Source organism: Marmota monax, unplaced genomic scaffold (genome assembly GCF_021218885.2).
Source record: "Marmota monax isolate L192 unplaced genomic scaffold, Marmota_monax_Labrador192_F-V1.1 WCK01_AAM20220418_F8-fsc00059, whole genome shotgun sequence".
Classification (NCBI taxonomy): Eukaryota; Metazoa; Chordata; class Mammalia; order Rodentia; family Sciuridae; genus Marmota; species Marmota monax.
This window is the reverse complement of record NW_026693595.1, coordinates 6,512,244-6,531,977: the sequence shown is the minus strand read 5'-3', so window position 1 is coordinate 6,531,977 and position 19,734 is coordinate 6,512,244. Positions and strand designations below refer to the sequence as shown.

The 19,734-nt window shown below is 42.5% G+C and overlaps 1 protein-coding gene across 2 annotated transcripts in view; it reads right to left on the bottom strand.

The window, feature by feature from the left end:
* Nucleotides 1–784: 784 nt before the first annotated feature.
* The window catches only part of Klf9 (KLF transcription factor 9), a 35,712-nt gene continuing 16,762 nt past the window's right edge, over nt 785–19,734 (bottom strand). Inside the window, exons 2-3 of one of the 2 annotated variants that reach the window (XM_058584025.1) lie at nt 15,017–15,131; nt 4,077–4,207 (exon numbers count right to left, since the gene is read on the bottom strand). In XM_058584025.1, coding sequence (XP_058440008.1) covers nt 15,034–15,131 — 98 coding nt within the window. In that variant the 3' untranslated portion in view covers nt 4,077–4,207; nt 15,017–15,033. Of the gene's footprint in view, nt 4,208–15,016; nt 15,132–19,734 lie in introns of both variants that reach the window. The other variant, XM_046459385.2, reaches the window with a different exon arrangement.

The following is a 19,734-nucleotide window of genomic DNA, read 5'->3' as shown; positions in this document are numbered from 1 at the left end:
GACCCAGTTATTTTTGCATTAAATTAATCCCAGCAACTTGAGAAGCTGAGGCAGGAGGAACAAAAGTTTGAGGCTAGCCTGGGCAACTTAGCAAGACCCTCAGCAACTTTAACAAGGCCCTGTCTCAAAATAAAAAATAGCTAAGTGGTTATATGCCCCAGGGTTCGGTCCCCAGTATTGCAAACAAAACAAAAACAAAAACCTTTGACCAGTTCCTGATATACCTTCACAGAGTTACAAGCTTGAAAAGCCTCTTTAAGTGATTAATCACAAAATATAAATAGTGGCCTCCATTCTCTCTGCCTCCTCGAAATGTCTGTAAAGAATACATATACAGGGGAGGGAAGGGCTATGGTATTAGGGATTGAAATTGAGAAAATCACCTTATATGAATTTATGAATGTTAAAATGGCCAGCTCGGGAGGATCGCAAGTTCAAAGCTGGCCTCAGCAGTGGTGAGGCGCTAAGCAACTCGGTGAGACCATCTCTCTAAATAAAATGCAAAATAGGGCTGTGGATGTAGCTCAGTGATCGAGTACCCCTGAGTTCAATCCCCAGTACCCAAAAAAAGTCAAAATGAACCCTACTATTATGTATAACTACAATACTCTAAATTTTTTTTTTAAAGTAAATACACACAAGTCTACACAAATACAGCATGTGTCAAAAGTGACAGAGTAGCATCACCTTGTATTCATGAAAAAATCCTGTGTGGTTAACGAAGTGACTTCCATTATGGTGAAATGCGTCTGTTTTATAACACATAATGGCAGGGACAGTTCAATCGTTTTCATTTATTACTTTTATTTGGACAACATATATACATATGTACAAAATACCTACTGTCAGAATCCTCTTTTATAATTTCATTTGATTTACAAAAACGGGACAGCAAAATAACTTAGGTCACTAATACTGTACAAAAATAAAACTGATTAAACAGTTGTAGAGATCAGTATTTTACAGTGTTACAGACCATTCATCCGTTGTGAAAGAACATCTCTATCTACTCAAAGTGATGAGTACTATGCTAAATCTATCTGCAAACTGACGAAGCTAATTTGTTTCTGTAATTATAACTACCAAATATAATTCTCAAAAGAAGCATGATATGGAGCTTAAAGCCAGGGCATCATTCCACAATGGTGAAGGGCTTTCTTCTTCCCTAACCAAGGAGAGGAGATATCTTAACTCTAAAACTATTAAATTTTCCAGAATATGACAACTACTTACAGTGTTAGATAAAACAGCTTTTTCTTTCTTTTTAACACCTGCGATACTCTTTCAAAAATTCAGTTTGGTTAAAAAAGTAAACAAAAATTACTATCCTGCATTTGGATTTTCATAAGTTAAATCCATGGTCTTTTTAATATAAAAAGTAATTGTTTCATAGTTTTAGTGTTCAACGAACTCTAGTAGTCCTATTTGAACCACATCTTGATATAGTAAATCTAATTAGAATGCTGGTTCCTGTTTTGTGACATCGTAAAACAGGATTTATCACAAAGAATAAAAAGCCTTGAGTTTATACATTACGTTACTATGACATATAAGAGAATATCAAATGTGTGTCTGTCAACAACTTCAAAAGGCAAGTAGCAACTTTTTTTTGGGGAAGTAAATTGTGCATCTTTTTTAAACAAGTTGCTGCATTTATATCCGTCGAAATGCTTGACGAAAGCCATATATAGATTTACTCCTGAAACTAGAAAGATTGTCTTTCACTGGCTTGACTTTGTTTTCCTTCATTTCTTTCTGCTAGGGAAAGCTGAGTTTTTACAAGTTAGCAAGTTGCTAGGCAACCCCCAAACTCCTCACTCATTCAAAGGCGCGTGCTGGGTATCCTAAGCAGAGCCTTCCCATGAGCTCAGTAAGAAATAGGCAGCCTGACCTATTTCGTATGGAAGAACAGATGTCCTTAAAACTTATTTTGGACACAGAAATTAAAATTTGGTTTAAAATAAGCGTTTCAAAAATCTGAAACAGAGGTAGAAAGTGTTCTTTATTTTTCCTGACGTGTTTTCTCGTGAGAAAACACTTTCCTTTTTAGCCCATGGACTGCTCCCAGTCCCTAATGTTAAAAGCAGTTCTCTTGATAGAACCACTAATACAGCTACGTTGGTTAAACAGAAAAACACCGTGCTAGTGATGGCTGTTGTATTGGAAGTGGGAGTCAGCCGTGACCCGTGCCCGCCGCAGGAGCACCCCTGAATCTGAACCGGGAACGAGCATGTGCTGGGTGAAATACCGAGCTCACTCACTGCGTCTACGCAGCACATTTGATAGCACATGGATAAACTAGAGTGCACCATAGCGCCCCGTTTTAAATATCAGATAAAATCGCCAGAGTGTTATTTCTGAAGAAAAAAAAAATGTAAACATTTCCACCATGATCACTGCTGACTCCCCTCATTTGAGGTTTATTTTTTTTTTAATTTTTTTTATTTTTTTGTTTTTTGTTGTTTTTTTTTGTTTGTTTTGTTTTTAACTATGAAAACTCAAGTTTATTTCTCTGGCCATTAAAAGCCAAACTTAAGTTTTCAGTAAATGGCATAGTATGGATGTAGTGGTTTAGGCCAGTTGTAGACACCTAGATATAAGATATATAGTGGTGAGGCTAATGATGTAAAGGTACAGTGATGTGATTTCATTCACACACATTTCATTTGCCTGCGTTCTCCAAAAGGGACTATTTAGCAGAGACTCCTCTGAAACCAAGGTGGTATTTTCCCTTGACACTCACTACGTATAGGGTAATTTTTTTTTTAATACTTCAGCTCTCTTTCCTTTTACATAACTCTTGCACCTGATAGTGGGAGATTTGTAGGAACATGGGAAGGAGACCACCAAACCTTTCCCCCCTCTAGACCTAGTGACTGTTAAGCACCCACTCAAATGACACTGAACAGGGTCCAAAGTTCTTTCTCTCAGTGGCATCATGGTACAGCTAGATGATGTTAACTAAAAGGATAGGAAAATTTGGACAAGTTAATAGAGTTAAAATTCTGTTGGTTCTTTGTTTTTTTTTCTTCTTTTTTTGTATCTTTTTAAATGCTACCCTCCTCCTTCAGCATGTGTTGTGTATATTCTGCCCTCACATCGCTGCCATGATTTCTTAGGGAAACGTGTATACTGTAAAATAAGCAGATTATAACATGGTGCCAAACAGAATGTCTGCTTCTATCCTCAAAGCATGTGTTTAACTTATTCATCCTCTGCATTAGAAAATAAAAGTGCAGCTTATGTTCAAAAAGTACAATTCATACAAAGCAAGGCTGAAAAGTTCCGTACTTGGTGCGACCTGCCCAAGGTTGGTCTTATTAAATTCGGACTTTGCTTACCCATTGACTGTAAGGAACTTTTTTGTTTTCGAGTCTTTAGATGGCGGATCATGCTGGAGTAGATGTGTTCTTGCTTGCATAAAGACAGCTGTGCTATGGAGTTTCTTTTTTAATCTCAAAAGTTAACGTGATTCAAGAGAGTGGTTTTGCTAAACAAACTGAAGCACACTTGTCATTACATTAAAAGGTAAGAAAACAATTCAGAGAGACAGCAAGCATCAAGGGCCCAGAGAATTGCTGTGTAGTGCCACAGGTCAACTCACCCAGTCAGACATATGTACACCAGTGTGAATCTTTAAAATTCTACCCCAGTCTTGGCCTTGCCCCCTCCCTCCCCCACCCCCCAAAAAAAACCTAAAGGAGAAAAAAAAACAAAAGCATATGCCTCCCTCCAGCAGTCAGAGACGGTTCCCAAGTTGTCTCTGCAAGGGGACAAGTGTTCACTTTGATCTGAGGCTACCATGTGCTTTTAAAAAACAATATAGGGAGAGAAAAAATCAGAATATTGACCAAAGAGCAGTGACCTCCTGCTGTCAGCAAGCCTCTTCTGGGGCTTGTTTCCATGTGTCCGTCTGTGTCCTGGGAGTTGTCTTGTCCTCTGGGGTCCATCCCTCCCTGGCTGCCATGGGTAGCACCTCACAAGGGGTTGGCCAGCGCCTTTTTCGATCGCTTGATCATGCTGGGGTGGAACTCAGTGTGACGCCGGGCGTGCTTTGTGAGATGGTCACTCCTCATGAAGCGCTTCTCACACAGTGGACAGCGGAACTGCTTTTCCCCAGTGTGGGTCCGGTAGTGGCGGGTCAGCTCGTCTGAGCGGGAGAACTTTTTAAGGCAGTCTGGCCACGTGCAGGGAAAGGGACGCTCACCTAGGAGAAGGGAATTGAGACAGGACACTGTTTAGAAATCATGTGGGTGACAATTCCCACTACTCAAAGATTAAGTCCCTTGTCCACGCTCAGTGTTATGGGCTGGGCTGTATCTCCCCTCCCCCAAAGGCTTACGTGGAAGTCCAAACTCCATACTTCAGAATGCTGATTTTGGTGGCCTATGCCTGCAATCTCAGCAACTGGGGAAGTTTAGGCAGGATGATTCCAAGTTTGAGGCCAGCCTCAGCAACTTAGCCAGGCCCTAAGAAACTCAGTGAGATCCTGTCCCAAAATAAAAAATAAAAGGACTGGAGATGTAGCTCAGCAGTAAAGTGTCCCTGGGTTCAACTCCTGGTACAAAAACAAAACAAAAACCCTAATATCTCAGAATATTGACCTCCTTATCTGTGGGTTCCACATCTACAAAAATTAACCAATTACAGATGGAAAATATTCAGAAAGGAAAAACTGTCTCTGTATTGAACACATACTCTTTTTTGTTCTTGTCATTATTATCTATGCAACACAGTATAATAACTATTTACATAGCATCCACATTGTATAAGGTAGTATAAGCAATCTAGAGATGACTTAACATGCACTGAGCCAGGTGTGGTGGCACAGGCCTATAATCCCAGTGACTTGGAAGGCTGAGGCAGGAGGATCTCAAGTTCAAAGCCAGCAACTTAGCAAGGTCCTAAGCAACTCAGCGAGGTCCTGGCTCTAAATAAGATATTTTAAAAGGGCTAGGGACATGGCTCAGTGGTTAAAGCCCCTCAGTTAAATCTCTGGCACAAAAATAAATAAATAAACAAATAAAGTGCATTGATTATATGCAAATTCAATATTTGCATTTTCTATGATGAACTCATTCATCTATGGATTTTGGCATCTGAAAGGGGATCCTGGAACTAATCCCCTGAAGATACTTAAAACAGTCTTTAAAGAGGTAACTGGGGTTAAATGAAATCATTGGGGTGGTCCTTCATCCATGACTGATGTCCTTATAAGAAAAGATTATGCCAGCATGGTGGCGCCCGCCTGTGATCCTAGTGGTCAGGTGGCTGAGGCAAGACATTGCAAGTTCAAAGACAGCTTCAATAATTTATTGAGGCCCTAAGCAACTTAGCAAGGACCCTGCTTCAACTTAAAAAATAAAAAGGGCTCGTGATGTAGCTCAGTGGTAAATTGCTGCTGGGTTAAATCCCCAGTAACACCCACCCTTTAAAAAATTAAAAAGAAGAGATTAGATGGAGCACAGTGGCACATGCCCATAAGCCTGGCGACTTGGGAGGCTTAGGCAGGAGGATTGCAAGTTCAAAGCCAGTTTTAGCAACCTAGTAAGGTCCTAAGCAACCTTGTGAGACCCTGTCTCCAAATAAAAAATAAAAAGGGCTGGGGATGTGGCTCAGTGGTTAAGAGCCCATAGGTTCAATCCCCAGTACCAAAAAGATAAAATAAATAAGGACACAGACGTATTAAGAGTAGAAAAAAACATGGAAATGTACTGTGAGAAAATGCCATCTACAGGAAGAGAGGCCTCAGAAGGAACCAACACAGCTGACACCTTGAACTCCCAGCCTCCAGAACTGTAGGACATACTTCATTTCTCTTGTTTAAGTCACCAGTCTGTGATTCTGCCCTAGGAAACTAATATAATGAGTAAAATGCTGAGGATTATCTTCTCTAGGCAAATAAGCTTGGTATTTTGTACCCATTGGATCCTTCCTAAAATTTTTTTCTGATGTTATTCTATGCAGTTGCTGGTTTCATCCATTTTTTCAGGACTCCAAAGCCTGAGCCCTTTGCTAATTTTCCTGACATCATAGAGATGGAAGAGAACTCAGGCATCTGATCCAAACAACCTCCCACCTGGAGCAGCCCTTTCCCCTCAAACTCTAGTGCTATGGACACCCAGCATCAGTCATTCCTGTGACAAGGAGCCCCAATACCTGGCAGGATAGCCTGGTTGTTCTTGAGCATTTCTTTCACAAAGTGTCTTTTATTGATGTGAAATGTGCCTTCCTGCAAAGGCCATATTTTAGTCAAACTAAAAATAACTTTGCTCCCTCTGCTACATAATAGCCCTTCAGAACCTTTTCCATGTCCTTTTTCCAATCTTCTCTCCTGTGGACTAAACAATTCCAATTACTTCCATATAACTAGCATTATAAAAATAATCATATGAGCTAGGGCTGTGGTGCACACCTATAATCCCAGCTGCTCAGGAGGCTGAGGCAGGAGGATTGCAAGTTCGACGCCAGCTTAGGCAACTAAGTGAGACCCTTTCTCAAAAGATAAAGAGGGCTGGAAGCACATAGTTCAGTGTTAAAGCACCCCTGGTTTAATCCCTAGTACTGCCAAATTTTTTTTAGAAAATAATAATAATCACAGGCATGAAGACAGAGATAAGGAGGGATCCCAGTGCATTTTTCACACTGTATTTTCACAGGACATTACAAAAGCCTGCCCCATTTTCCAGATGAGAACAGAGTTAGAGTTAGTACTTGCTCAGGCACATAACTGGAAAACATGAACTGACTCTCTCCCCAATGTCGAGCCACCTGCATGAGCCTAGCCACTCAACTGTCCTGTCTCTTTGTGGGTCATGAAGACTTGGGCACTGTTTCCAGATCTTTCCTCATTCTGATTGCTTTCCTTGGAGTCATATTAGTGTCTCCACGTCCCACTTAGAATGGAGCTAAACCCTGCCTGTAAGAAATGCTCAGTTCCGGAGAAGATGGCGGCAAGGGGAGTGCATTACCCCCGTGTGCTGCTTCACTGTGTGGGAGTGTGACAAGTCAGGACGGCTGAAGGATATCTTGTTGGGAATTTCCAGCAATAGTGGGGTGCGCCGGAACCTGGAGGAAGGATTTCCATCGCATGAGGATCGGCTACGGGGACTCAAACGCGAGAGGTTTGTCGCACGGAGGGTAAAACTGCTTATTCAGCGAATCGCCCCGCGGCTGGAGTCTGCAAGGCGCGCTGGGATAGAGACGCAGGGTTACAGCGCTGCAGTTTCTGCCAGACGCGCAAGCACCGCACTCAGGGCTGAATTCTGGGTTCGAGACGGGGAAGGAAGCGGTCCATCTCGGTTCTCCACACCGGTCAGACCACAGAGGAGGCCAGCAGCCACCATGTTGGTAAACTGACGTCACCACACCTGTTTTTGACTGACCGCAGCTCATTCAGCCGTAGAACAGGTAATTTCAGGCTGCAATTCGCCTGCGGCTTGCAGACAGATTGCTAGGGTTCAGCGCCTGGGGGCTTCTTAAAATCTGATCTTATCGGAGTGAACACGGAGCGCGGGGCGGCCGAGTCCCGGCTCCCGGAGCCGTCCCGGAACCGCCCTGGCTCCGGGCTGCGGAGCCTGCGGAGGCTGCTTCTTGGACCCTGCTAATATCAGAGCAAACACGAAACACCAAGAGGCCGAGTTCCGGCTCCCGGAACTGAGCCCGCGGGGACTGCTTCTTGGAGCTTACACTTATAGGAGCTTACACCGAGCACAGAGCGGCCGAGTTCCGGCTCCCGGAACCGTCCCGGAACCGCCCTGGCTCAGGGCTGCGGAGCCCGCGGAGGCTGCTTCTTGGACCCTGCTACTATCAGAGCATACACCAAACACTAGGCGGCCGAATTCCGGCTCCCGGAACTGAGCCCGCGGGGGCTGCTTCTTGGAGCCTACACTTATAGGAGCTTACACCGAGCACGGAGCGGCCGAGTTCCGGCTCCCGGAACTTCCCTGGACCGGGGCTGGGAGCCCGCGGAAACTGTGTCTCGGTCCGGGTCCTGCTGAGGGCAGGTCAGGACTCACCCATTGCTTGGGTTGCCTGGCAAGGGGAACGAAATGCTGCCATTCGCATAGGATACCAACATGGCAGAGATCTGATGTCAGCAGAAAGCGGTGGAGGAGAGATCTTCATCAATACCAGCGGTGACATAAGCAGTTGGTCTCCTGGTAAGGGGGGTGAGGCTCAGTCACCCGAGTCTCCTCAATTTGTCCTCGAGCCAGAGGGAAGGAGCCGGGCCGCCGCCAGCCCCCGGAGCAGGCCCAGCGGCTCGCCAGCGTGGTGACCGCGTGACCCCAATTGGAGAGGGGGCGGAGCGGAGCCGCCACCCACACCCGCCAGGTGGGCAGACCCACGACCCAGTAGTACATGGGCGTGGTAGGAGGGGCAGGGCAGAGCCGCCCTTCGCGCTTGCAAGGTAAACAGACCTGTGACAGCCTGGCGGGTCAGGCCCAGTGGCCTGCCAGTGTGGTACACACGTCACCCCAACTTGAGTAGGGGCAGAGCAGATCCTTATCCCACGCCCGGATCAGGCCCTGCCGGTGTGGTGGTCACGTGACCCCAATTGGAGTGGGGGTGGAGCGGAACCGCCACCCGTGCCCGCAGGGTGAGCAGACCAGTGATCAACCTGCAGATCAGGCCCAGGGGTCCGCAGGCGTGGTAGGAGGGGCAGGGCAGATCCGCCGCCCGCGCCTTCAAGGTAGGCAGACCTACAACAGACCTGCGGATCAGGCCCAGGAGCCTGCCGGCGGGGTACAAATACCACCCTAATTGGAGTAGTGACAGAGCAGAGTCGCCTCCCTTGCCAGGAACAGACCCAGCATCCTGCAGGCGGGGTAGTCACGACACCCCAATTGGAGTAGGGGCAAAGCAGAGCCTCCACTCGTGCCCGAAAGGTGGGCAGATCTGCGACCAACCAGCAGGACAGGCCCAGTGGCCTGCTGGTACGACAGACACGTCACCCCAATTGGAGTAGGGGCAGAACAGAGCCGCCACCAGCTCCCAGAACAGGCCCAGTGACCCTCCGGCGTGGTAGCCACGACACCCCAATTGGAATAAGGAGAGAGCAGAGCCGCCGCCCGCACCTGCAGGAAAGATACGCAAGCAGTATGAAAAGACAAGGAAAGAAAGGACCACAAGCAATGCAGGTCAACGCAACTTTAGAAGAGGTAACAGCTGCAGCAGATGGAATGTCAGATAAAGAATTCAGGATATACATGCTTCAGATGATCTGGAGTATCAAGGAAGACATTAAACAGCAAAATCAGACAATGAAAGATCACTTCGACAACGAATTACGCAAACAAATCCAGGAAGCAAAGGATCAACTATACAGGGAGATAGAGGTTATAAAAAACAAGCAATCAGAAATCCTAGAAATGCAGGAAGCAATAAACCAACTTAAAAACTCAATGGAGAATACTACCAACAGAGTAGAACACTTAGAAGATAGAACATCAGACAATGAAGACAAAGTATTTCAACTGGAAAAGAACATAGACAGCTCAGCAAGACTGTTAAGAAACCATGAGCAGAACATCCAAGAAATATGGGATAACATTAAGAGACCAAACTTAAGAGTCATTGGGATACAGGAAGGTACAGAGCTCCAAACCAAAGGAATGAGCAGTCTATTCCATGAAATAATACAAGAAAACTTCCCAGACTTGAAGAATGAGACAGAATCCCAAATCCTAGAAGCCTACAGGACGCCGAATGTGCAAAATCATAAGAGATCCACACCTAGACACATTATAATGAAGATGCCCAACATACAGAATAAGGAGAGAATTTTAAAAGCTACAAGAGAAAGGAAGCAGATTACATTTAGGGGCAAGCCAATCAGGATAACAGCTGATCTTTCAACACAGACTCTGAAAGCTAGAAGATCCTGGAATAACATATTTCAAACACTGAAAGATAATGGGTTCCAACCAAGAATTGTGTATCCAGCGAAATTAAGCTTCAGGATGGAGAATGAAATTAAAACCTTCCACGATAAACAAAAGTTTAAAGAATTCGCAGCTAGAAAACCATCTCTTCAAAACATCCTAGCCAAAGTATTACAGGAAGAGGAAATGGAAAATAACAATGAAAACCAACAGTGGGAGGTAGGACAGTAAAGGGGGGGGGGGAAACAATCAAAGAGGAAAACAAACAATGTTTAGTAACAGAAATAAACAAATATGGCTGGAAGAACAACCCATATCTCAATAATAACCCTAAATGTTAATGGCTTAAACTCACCAATTAAGAGACACAGGCTAGTAGAATGGATCACAAAACAAGACCCAACAATATGCTGCCTACAGGAGACGCATTTGATAGGAAAAGACATACATAGGCTGAAGGTGAAAGGTTGGGAAAAATCATATCACTCATATGGACTTCGGAAACAAGCAGGCGTGTCCATACTCATATCAAATAAAATAGATTTCAAGCCAAAGTTAATCAAAAGAGATAAAGAGGGACACTACATACTGCTTAAGGGAACCATACACCAACAAGACATAACAATCATAAATATTTATGCCCCAAACAATGGTGCAGCTATGTTCGTCAAACAAACTCTTCTCAAGTTCAAGAGTCTAATAGACCACCACACCATAATCATGGGAGACTTCAACACACCTCTCTCGCCACTGGACAGATCTTCCAAACAAAAGTTGAATAAGGAAACTATAGAACTCAATAACACTATTAATAACCTAGACCTAATTGACATATATAGAGTATACCACCCAACATCAAGCAGTTACACTTTTTTCTCAGCAGCACATGGATCCTTCTCAAAAATAGATCATATATTATGTCACAGGGCAACTCTTAGACAATATAAAGGAGTAGAGATATTACCATGCATCTTATCTGATCATAATGGAATGAAACTGAAAATCAACGATAAAAGAAGGAAGGAAAAAGCATACATCAATTGGAGAATGAACAATAGGTTACTGAATGATCAATGGGTTATAGAAGACATCAAGGAGGAAATTAAAAAATTCTTAGAGATAAATGAAAACACAGACACAACATATCGGAATCTATGGGACACATTAAAAGCAGTTCTAAGAGGAAAATTCATTGCTTGGAGTTCATTCCTTAAAAAAAGAAAAAACCAACAAATAAATGATCTCATACTTCATCTCAAAATCCTTGAAAAAGAAGAGCAAAACAACAGCAAAAGAAGTAGAAGGCAAGAAATAATTAAAATCAGAGCTGAAATTAATGAAATCGAAACAAAAGAAACAATTGAAAAAATTGACAAAACTAAAAGTTGGTTCTTTGAAAAAATAAACAAAATCGACAGACCCTTAGCGATGCTAGTGAAGAGAAGAAGAGAGAGAACTCAAATTACTAGCATACGGGATGAAAAAGGCAATATCACAACAGACACTTCAGAAATACAGAAGATAATCAAAAACTATTTTGAATCCTTATACTCCAATAAATTAGAAGATAGTGAAGGCATAGATAAATTTCTTAAGTCATATGATCTGCCCAGATTGAGTCAGGAGGATATAGAAAACCTAAACAGACCAATATCAATTGAGGAGATAGAAGAAACCATCAAAAGACTACCAACTAAGAAAAGCCCAGGTCCCGATGGGTATACAGCAGAATTTTACAAAACCTTTAAAGAAGAACTAATACCAATACTTTTCAAGCTACTTCAGGAAATAGAAAAGGAGGGAGAACTTCCAAATTCATTCTATGAGGCCAACATCACCCTGATACCTAAACCAGACAAAGACACTTCAAAGAAAGAAAACTACAGACCAATATCTCTAATGAACCTAGATGCAAAAATCCTCAATAAAATTCTGGCGAATCGGATACAAAAACATATCAAAAAAATTGTACACCATGATCAAGTAGGATTCATCCCTGGGATGCAAGGCTGGTTCAATATACGGAAATCAATAAATGTTATTCACCACATCAATAGACTTAAAAATAAGAACCATATGATCATCTCGATAGATGCGGAAAAAGCATTTGACAAAGTACAGCATCCCTTTATGTTCAAAACTCTAGAAAAACTAGGGATAACAGGAACATACCTCAATATTGTAAAAGCAATCTATGCTAAGCCTCAGGCTAGCATTATTCTGAATGGAGAAAAACTGAAGGCATTCCCTCTAAAATCTGGAACAAGACAGGGATGCCCTCTCTCTCCACTTCTCTTCAACATAGTTCTCGAAACACTGGCCAGAGCAATTAGACAGACGAAAGAAATTAAAGGCATAAAAATAGGAAAAGAAGAAATTAAATTATCACTATTTGCAGATGATATGATTCTATATCTAGCAGACCCAAAAGGCTCTACAAAGAAACTATTAGAGCTAATAAATGAATTCAGCAAAGTGGCAGGATTTAAAATCAACACGCATAAATCAAAGGCATTCCTGTATATCAGCGACAAATCCTCTGAAATGGAAATGAGGACAACCACTCCATTCAAAATATCTTCAAAAAAAATAAAATACTTGGGAATCAACCTAACAAAAGAGGTGAAAGACTTATACAATGAAAACTACAGAACCCTAAAGAGAGAAATAGAAGAAGATCTTAGAAGATGGAAAAATATACCCTGTTCATGGATAGGCAGAACTAACATCATCAAAATGGCGATATTACCAAAAGTTCTCTATAGGTTTAATGCAATGCCAATCAAAATCCCAATGGCATTTCTTGTAGAAATAGAGAAAGCAATCATGAAATTCATATGGAAAAATAAAAGACCCAGAATAGCAAAAACAATGCTAAGCAAGAAGTGTGAATCAGGCGGTATAGCGATACCAGACTTCAAACTATACTACAGAGCAATAGTAACAAAAACAGCATGGTACTGGTACCAAAACAGGCGTGTGGACCAATGGTACAGAATAGAGGACACAGAAACCAATCCACAAAACTACAACTATCTTATATTTGATAAAGGGGCTAAAAGCATGCAATGGAGGAAGGATAGCATCTTCAACAAATGGTGCTGGGAAAACTGGAAATCCATATGCAACAAAATGAAACTGAATCCCTTTCTCTCGCCATGCACAAAAGTGAATTCAAAATGGATCAAGGAACTTGATATCAAATCAGAGACGCGCCGTCTGATAGAAGAAAAAGTTGGCTACGATCTACAGTCAGTGGGGTCGGGCTCCAAATTCCTCAATAGGACACCCATAGCACAAAAGTTAATAACTAGAATCAACAAATGGGACTTACTCAAACTAAGAAGTTTTTTCTCAGCAAAAGAAACAATAAGAGAGGTAAATAGGGAGCCTACATCCTGGGAACAAATCTTTACTCCTCACACTTCAGATAGAGCCCTAATATCCAGAGTATACAAAGAACTCAAAAAACTAGACAATAAGAGAACAAACAACCCAATCAACAAATGGGCCAAGGACCTGAACAGACACTTCACAGAGGAGGACATACAGTCAATCAACAAGTACATGAAAAAATGCTCAACATCTCTAGCTGTCAGAGAAATGCAAATCAAAACCACCCTAAGATACCATCTCACTCCAGTAAGATTGGCAGCCATTAGGAAGTCAAACAACAACAAGTGCTGGCGAGGATGTGGGGAAAAGGGTACACTTGTACATTGCTGGTGGGACTGCAGATTGGTGCAGCCAATTTGGAAAGCAGTATGGAGAGTTCTTGGAAAGCTGGGAATGGAGCCACCATTTGACCCAGCTATTCCCCTTCTTGGTCTATTCCCTAAAGACCTAAAAAGAGCATGCTACAGGGACACTGCTACATCGATGTTCATAGCAGCACAGTTCACAATAGCAAGACTGTGGAACCAACCTAGATGCCCTTCAATAGACGAATGGATAAAAAAAATGTGGCATTTATACACAATGGAGTATTACTCTGCATTAAAAAATGACAAAATCATAGAATTTACAGGGAAATGGATGGCATTAGAGCAGATTATGCTAAGTGAAGCTAGCCAATCCCTAAAAAACAAATGCCAAATGTCTTCTTTGATATAAGGAAAGTAACTAAGAACAGAGTAGGGACGAAGAACAGGAGAAGAAGATTAACATTTAACAGGGATGAGAGGTGGGAGGGAAAGGGAGAGAGAAGGTAAATTGCACGGTAATGGAAGGAGACCCTCAGGGTTATACAGTGGAGGGGGTAGAGAGAGAGGAGGGGAGGGGAGGGGAGAGGCGGGGAGGGGGGAGGGTGGATGATGGGAAAGGCAGTGGAGCACAACAGACACTAGTATGGCAATTTGTAAATCAATGGATGTGTAACTGATGTGAATCTGCAATCTGTGTATGGGGTGAAGGTGGGAGTTCATAACCCACTAGAATCAAAGTGTGGAATATGATATGTCAAGAAATTTGTAATGTTTTGAACAACCCACAATAAAAAATTAAAAAAAAAAAAAAAAAAAAAAAAAAAAGAAATGCTCAGACCAGCGAATACCCCAGCCCCTATCAAGGCAAGGGGGGCGGATGCCTGTGACCACATCCAGGAAGGACACATAGAGGCAAACGTCCAGAATAAGCTCTTTTAGATGACAGCCTAACTTGCTCATCATGTAAATGGTTGTCATCGCCCTGCTTTGGAGCTGTCTGCCTACTCTTCACACCTTTCCAAGCACAGCCAAAGCAACTGCTTCATAGACACAGGACACACAGGCTCCTGGTTTCCACAGAACCCTCCAGACACGCCTTTGGTAGGTGTGAGGAGTGAATGTTTTCTCACTCCTATGCCAGCCTTCCTGGAAGCCAGAGAGAAATTGCAGAGGCTGGGAGCTGTCCAGCACGGTGCATCTGAGTCACCTAAAAATTATCTCCCCACAGTAGCTTCTCCTAACCCATGCTGATGAGATGTACAAATAATGATAACAACAAAATCAACAGCAACCAACTTGTCAACTTTGTGATAATCTCTGAGCACAGCAATGATCTGACACCCTGTTCAACCTCTGTGTGAGAAACCCAGTTCTTGTGGGAAAAGCAGTGTGGGAAAACACATCGGTCACAGCTGATTCTCTACATACGGGTCTGGTATGAATCCTCACTGAGCTCTGGGCTGAAGAGCTGCGGCAGCAAACCAGTGGATGCTAGGTGCTGCCCAGTGGATGAGCCTGCGGGTAATGATGCATGAAAACACTCCTGTAGGGGGCGGAAAAGAAATCACAAAAAGGTCCTCACCAAAAAATTCAACAAAGACACAGAGTGGAAGACTATACTTTTGCAACTTTTGGAAATATTACTTTTGTGTTGATTCAAAGCATTTTTTTTTCCCACTTTGGCCATCATTTAAGCAAAAAGTAAAATGCAGATTGTTATACACAATAAGGTTGACCTTGAGGCAAAGACAATCTCATGTATGATTTTTGTCCTACTCATTCTGCCCAACACTTACTAAATGCTCAAACTTACATGTAATCATCTTTTGGTATCCACGAGTGATTGGTTCCAGAACTCCCTACCACATGGATACCAAAATCCAAGGATGCTCAATTCCCTTATATTAATTGGCATAATATACTTGCATATCTTATATATTTTAAAAGATCTCCACATTACTTAATATGCCTAATACAATGTAAATTGCTGCTTAAAATAATTGGTACACTGCATTGCTTAGGGGAATAATGACATGAAAAAAAGGTCTTTATTTTCCTGAGTGTGTTTTATTTTGCAGTACTAGAGATCAAACCCAGGGCCTCTTGCATAATACCACAGAGCCATATCCTCAGTTTCTTTTCTGGATATTTTTTTACTTGTATTTTATTGAATTTGCTCATGCAGAATCCATGAATGCAGAGGGCTGTTTGTTTGTGATTTAATCTGTACATCCTCTAGGTCACTCATTGATCAAAATCTGCTCAGCGGGCTGGGGATATAGCACAGTTGGTAGAGTGCTTACCTCCCATGTACAAGGCCCAGGGTTCAATCCCCAGCACCACAACACAACAAAACAAAACAAAACAAAAAACCTGCTCAGAAAGTTACTAGGTTACTTGAGAAGACCTCTGGGCTATTCTAGAGTTAGATTGCAGCAAAGTCCTTTTTGACCCCAAAGAAGTGTCTATGGGGAAATGTTCTTCTAATACATGCTACATTAAATATATAAAAAGTAGACAGAGGGGCTGGGGCTGGGGCTCAGTGGCAGGGCGCTTGCCTAGCATGTGTGAGGCACTGGGTTCCATACTCAGCACCACATATAAATGAATAAAAATAAAGGTCCATCAACATCTAAAGTTAAAAAAATTTAAAAAGGAGGCAGAATTCATAGAGTAATAAGTTGCAAAAGAACAGAGACAACAAAACAAAACAAAGCCTGAGAGAAAGGACAGGAAGCAAAACTCAGTATATTCTCACTGCTCTCTAGATAAAGCCGGACAGGGGTGGGTTTCTTGGAGGTGTGGTCATGTGGCTTGGCTTACTCATTGGCACATGTTCTTGTGTCTTTCCACTGAGTCATGAGAGGAAGGGGTTATTTACTTGAGGGAGTCTATCCACCTTGAGGAGAATGGACCAAGAAGCTACTAGGTCGTGGGCTGGAATTGAAAAGAAACAAGGTGCTCTTGTGTTAGGAAGAAAGTTTCATAGAAATGACACGAGGTGGAAATTGTCATGAATCCACTGTGGGTAAAGGGGACCTGTACCCATACGTAAGTTCTTACGCTGACAACTGACATAGTATTTAAGTGTAATTAGGCCCATTCCAACGGATTCACTTTTTTATAGCTGTAGATAGACACAATGCCATTTATTTATTTATTTATTTATTTATTTATTTATTATGTGGTGCGGGATTGAACCGAGTGGCCTCACGCATGCTCCGCAAGTGCTCAACCACTGAGCCACATTTGTATCTTCTAATGTAGATGCTGTCATTGACCTAGCATCCCCGTCTCTGAAGTGTTCCAGAGAGAAGAGAGGGACACCCAAAGAGTCTCGTGGAAATCAAGATCCCACAGCAGCCTGTGTTAGCATTACAGAACTTGTATAACTTAAACAGTTTCTAAGCATGTAACAAAGATCTGCTTGGAAGTGAGTTGCTAGTGCAAAAATCCTCAGATCACTTTAGTTCTTTTGGAACCCTTTGGAAAAGTACTAGGAGTCTTTGGTCAGTGATCAAAACTGGGGGTTAGCAAATTCAACTCACTGGCCAAATGTGGCCTGCCATGAGCTGAGACCAAATGGTTGGAAAAAATCAAAAGAAGAGCCGAAGCGGTGGCACACACCTATAATCCCAGCAGCTCAGGAGGCTGAGGCAGAGGATCATGAGTTCAAAGCCAGCCTCAGCAATGGTGAGGCACTAAGCAACTCAGTGAGACCCCTTCTCTAAATAAAATACAAAATAGGGCTGGGGATGTGGCCCAGTGGTGAAGTGCCTTTGAGTTCAATCCCTAGTACCAAAAAAAAAAAGAATCAATTTTTTAAAAAAATATTTTTTGGTTGTAGATGAACACGATATCTTTATTTATTTAACTTTATGTGGCGCTGAGGATCAAACCCAGCGCCTCACCCATGCTAGGTGAGTGCTCTACCACTGAGCCACAATCCCAGCCCAAAAGAAGAATATTTTATGGCAGGAGAAAGTTATATGAAATTAAAATTTCATGCCCTTACATAAAGTTTTACTGAAAAAAAGCTCACACACAACTAGTTCAACTATTATCTGTGGCTGTTCTCTCAACCACAGCAGTGTTGAGCAGTTGTGACAGAAACTGTATGGCCTGAAGAGCTGAAAATATTTACTATCTGACCCTTCTCAGAAAGCTGTCTGGTCACTGATCTCGATCAGAAGATTTGGAACTCTACCTGATGTGTTAGTCAGCTTTTCATCACTGTGACCAAAATATCTGACATAAACAATTTAATGGAGGGAAGGTTTATTTTGGCTCATGTTTTCAGACCATGGTTGGCTGGTTCTGAGGCAGGAAACATCATGGCATAGGAAAGTTGATCAACTCATGGCAGCTGAGAGAGAGAGAGAGAGAGAAACATATACCATGCCAGGGACAGGATATAGTCCCTCAGGGCATGCCCCAATGACCTACTTCCTCCTTCATGCCCTCCCAGCCTACAGTTTCTACCACCTCTCAGTAGTCCATTTAGCTATCAATGGATTAATCCACTGATGAGGTCAGAGCCCTCATGCTCCAGTCACTTATCAAAATCCCCAACTCTGAATATTGCCATGTTGGTGACCAAGTCTTCCGCACATGAGTTTTTAAGGGACAATCCAGATCTGAACCATGACACTTATATAGTAGTAGAGTTTGTAAATTCAAATATCTTCAGGATCAAGGCACATAATAAAATGAGTCCAGCACCAATTGCGTTCAATCACAGGTTGCAATGAAATCCATGGTCTCCTGAAGAGTGCTTTCCCCACTAAGAGGTGTGCAAATTCAACTCTTTATAAAACATGGCACCAGCCAGCAGTGTGTATGCAGACTGGACTCTGCTTGAAGACCTACAATTTCCAATCCTTTATCCCAGTGGAGGGTTGCATATAACTCATTATGGGATACATTCTAGCACATTAGTAAATGTCAGACACACAGTAAAGTATCACCAAGAATGATATGTGGTTTGGGGATGGGGATGTGGCTCAAGGCAGAGCATGCGTGAGGCCTTGGGTTCAATCTCCATCATTGCACACACAAAAAAAGATACGTGGTCTGCACCAAAGAACATATAGGCATGAGGAAATCATATGTAGAGAGGACTGAAAGCTGAATGGGACCCAAGAGGAGGAAAAGAGAGGTCTTCAGGATTGTAACTTGCCCTTCATCACACAACCTGGGGGGGAAACCAAGTCAGGCCCTCACTTTCTTTTGGCTCAATGGTAAGGTCCAAAGGAAAATGGTCAACCTTCTTCACACCAAACACATCATATAACAAACAATTATCAAAGAGAGATTCTTTAAACCTCTCTTTAGTATTAATGAAAGTTACCATCCTCCTAGGAGAAAAAAAAAGACTTGTACCAGTGTTTTATTTCTGGCCTTCACAGGAAAACACACCCAGAGGCAATGACACAATAAACTCTGCCTTACTGGAGCAGAGCTGTTAATAACACGAGTCTCTCTGAGTTCTCATTATTTATACACCAGTCCCTGCCCCTTTCAGCAACAAGCTAAGCACCTCTCCTTGACAGACTCAGAGTATAAAATAAACTTAATCAAAAAAGCTACTGAGCACTGCACGAAATGTGTAAAAGACTTTGCAGACACAGATGGGGCCCCAGAATTCTCCTGGGCCTACCAAGGGTTAGGAGAGAAGCCTAGTTAGCACAAGGAGAGTTCATTTCTTTGAGAGAAAGTTTCCTCTCTACCAGTAATTAGCTGGTAATGTCCAGTGCAGCTCATTCTTCTTTAGAAAGTCCTGAAATAAATGGGGTTGAGTCCTCCATGTAGAAGAAAGAGGACAGGGTGCTTGGTAAATGCATGGCTTGTTCACTGGATACACCCAAGTCTTTGCAGGGTCCCCAAAGTTCAGCCAAGCTGCCACTAAGGTCCTAGCCTGGGGTCAGGGAGGCCTGTGCATTCAATACTGTGTCTCCTTCCTACCTGGTTCTTCTCACTTTCCCTTATCAGAGTCCCAGGAAGGGGATAAAAACTGTAATCAAGGCAGAACCTTAAAAAAATAAAAATAAAAAATCTCTCATTGTTCCTAGCAAAAGTAAACCAATCTGGTTAAAAAAAAAAAAAAAAAACAACTAAGGGAATTAGGTCTCCTGTTCAGAATACAA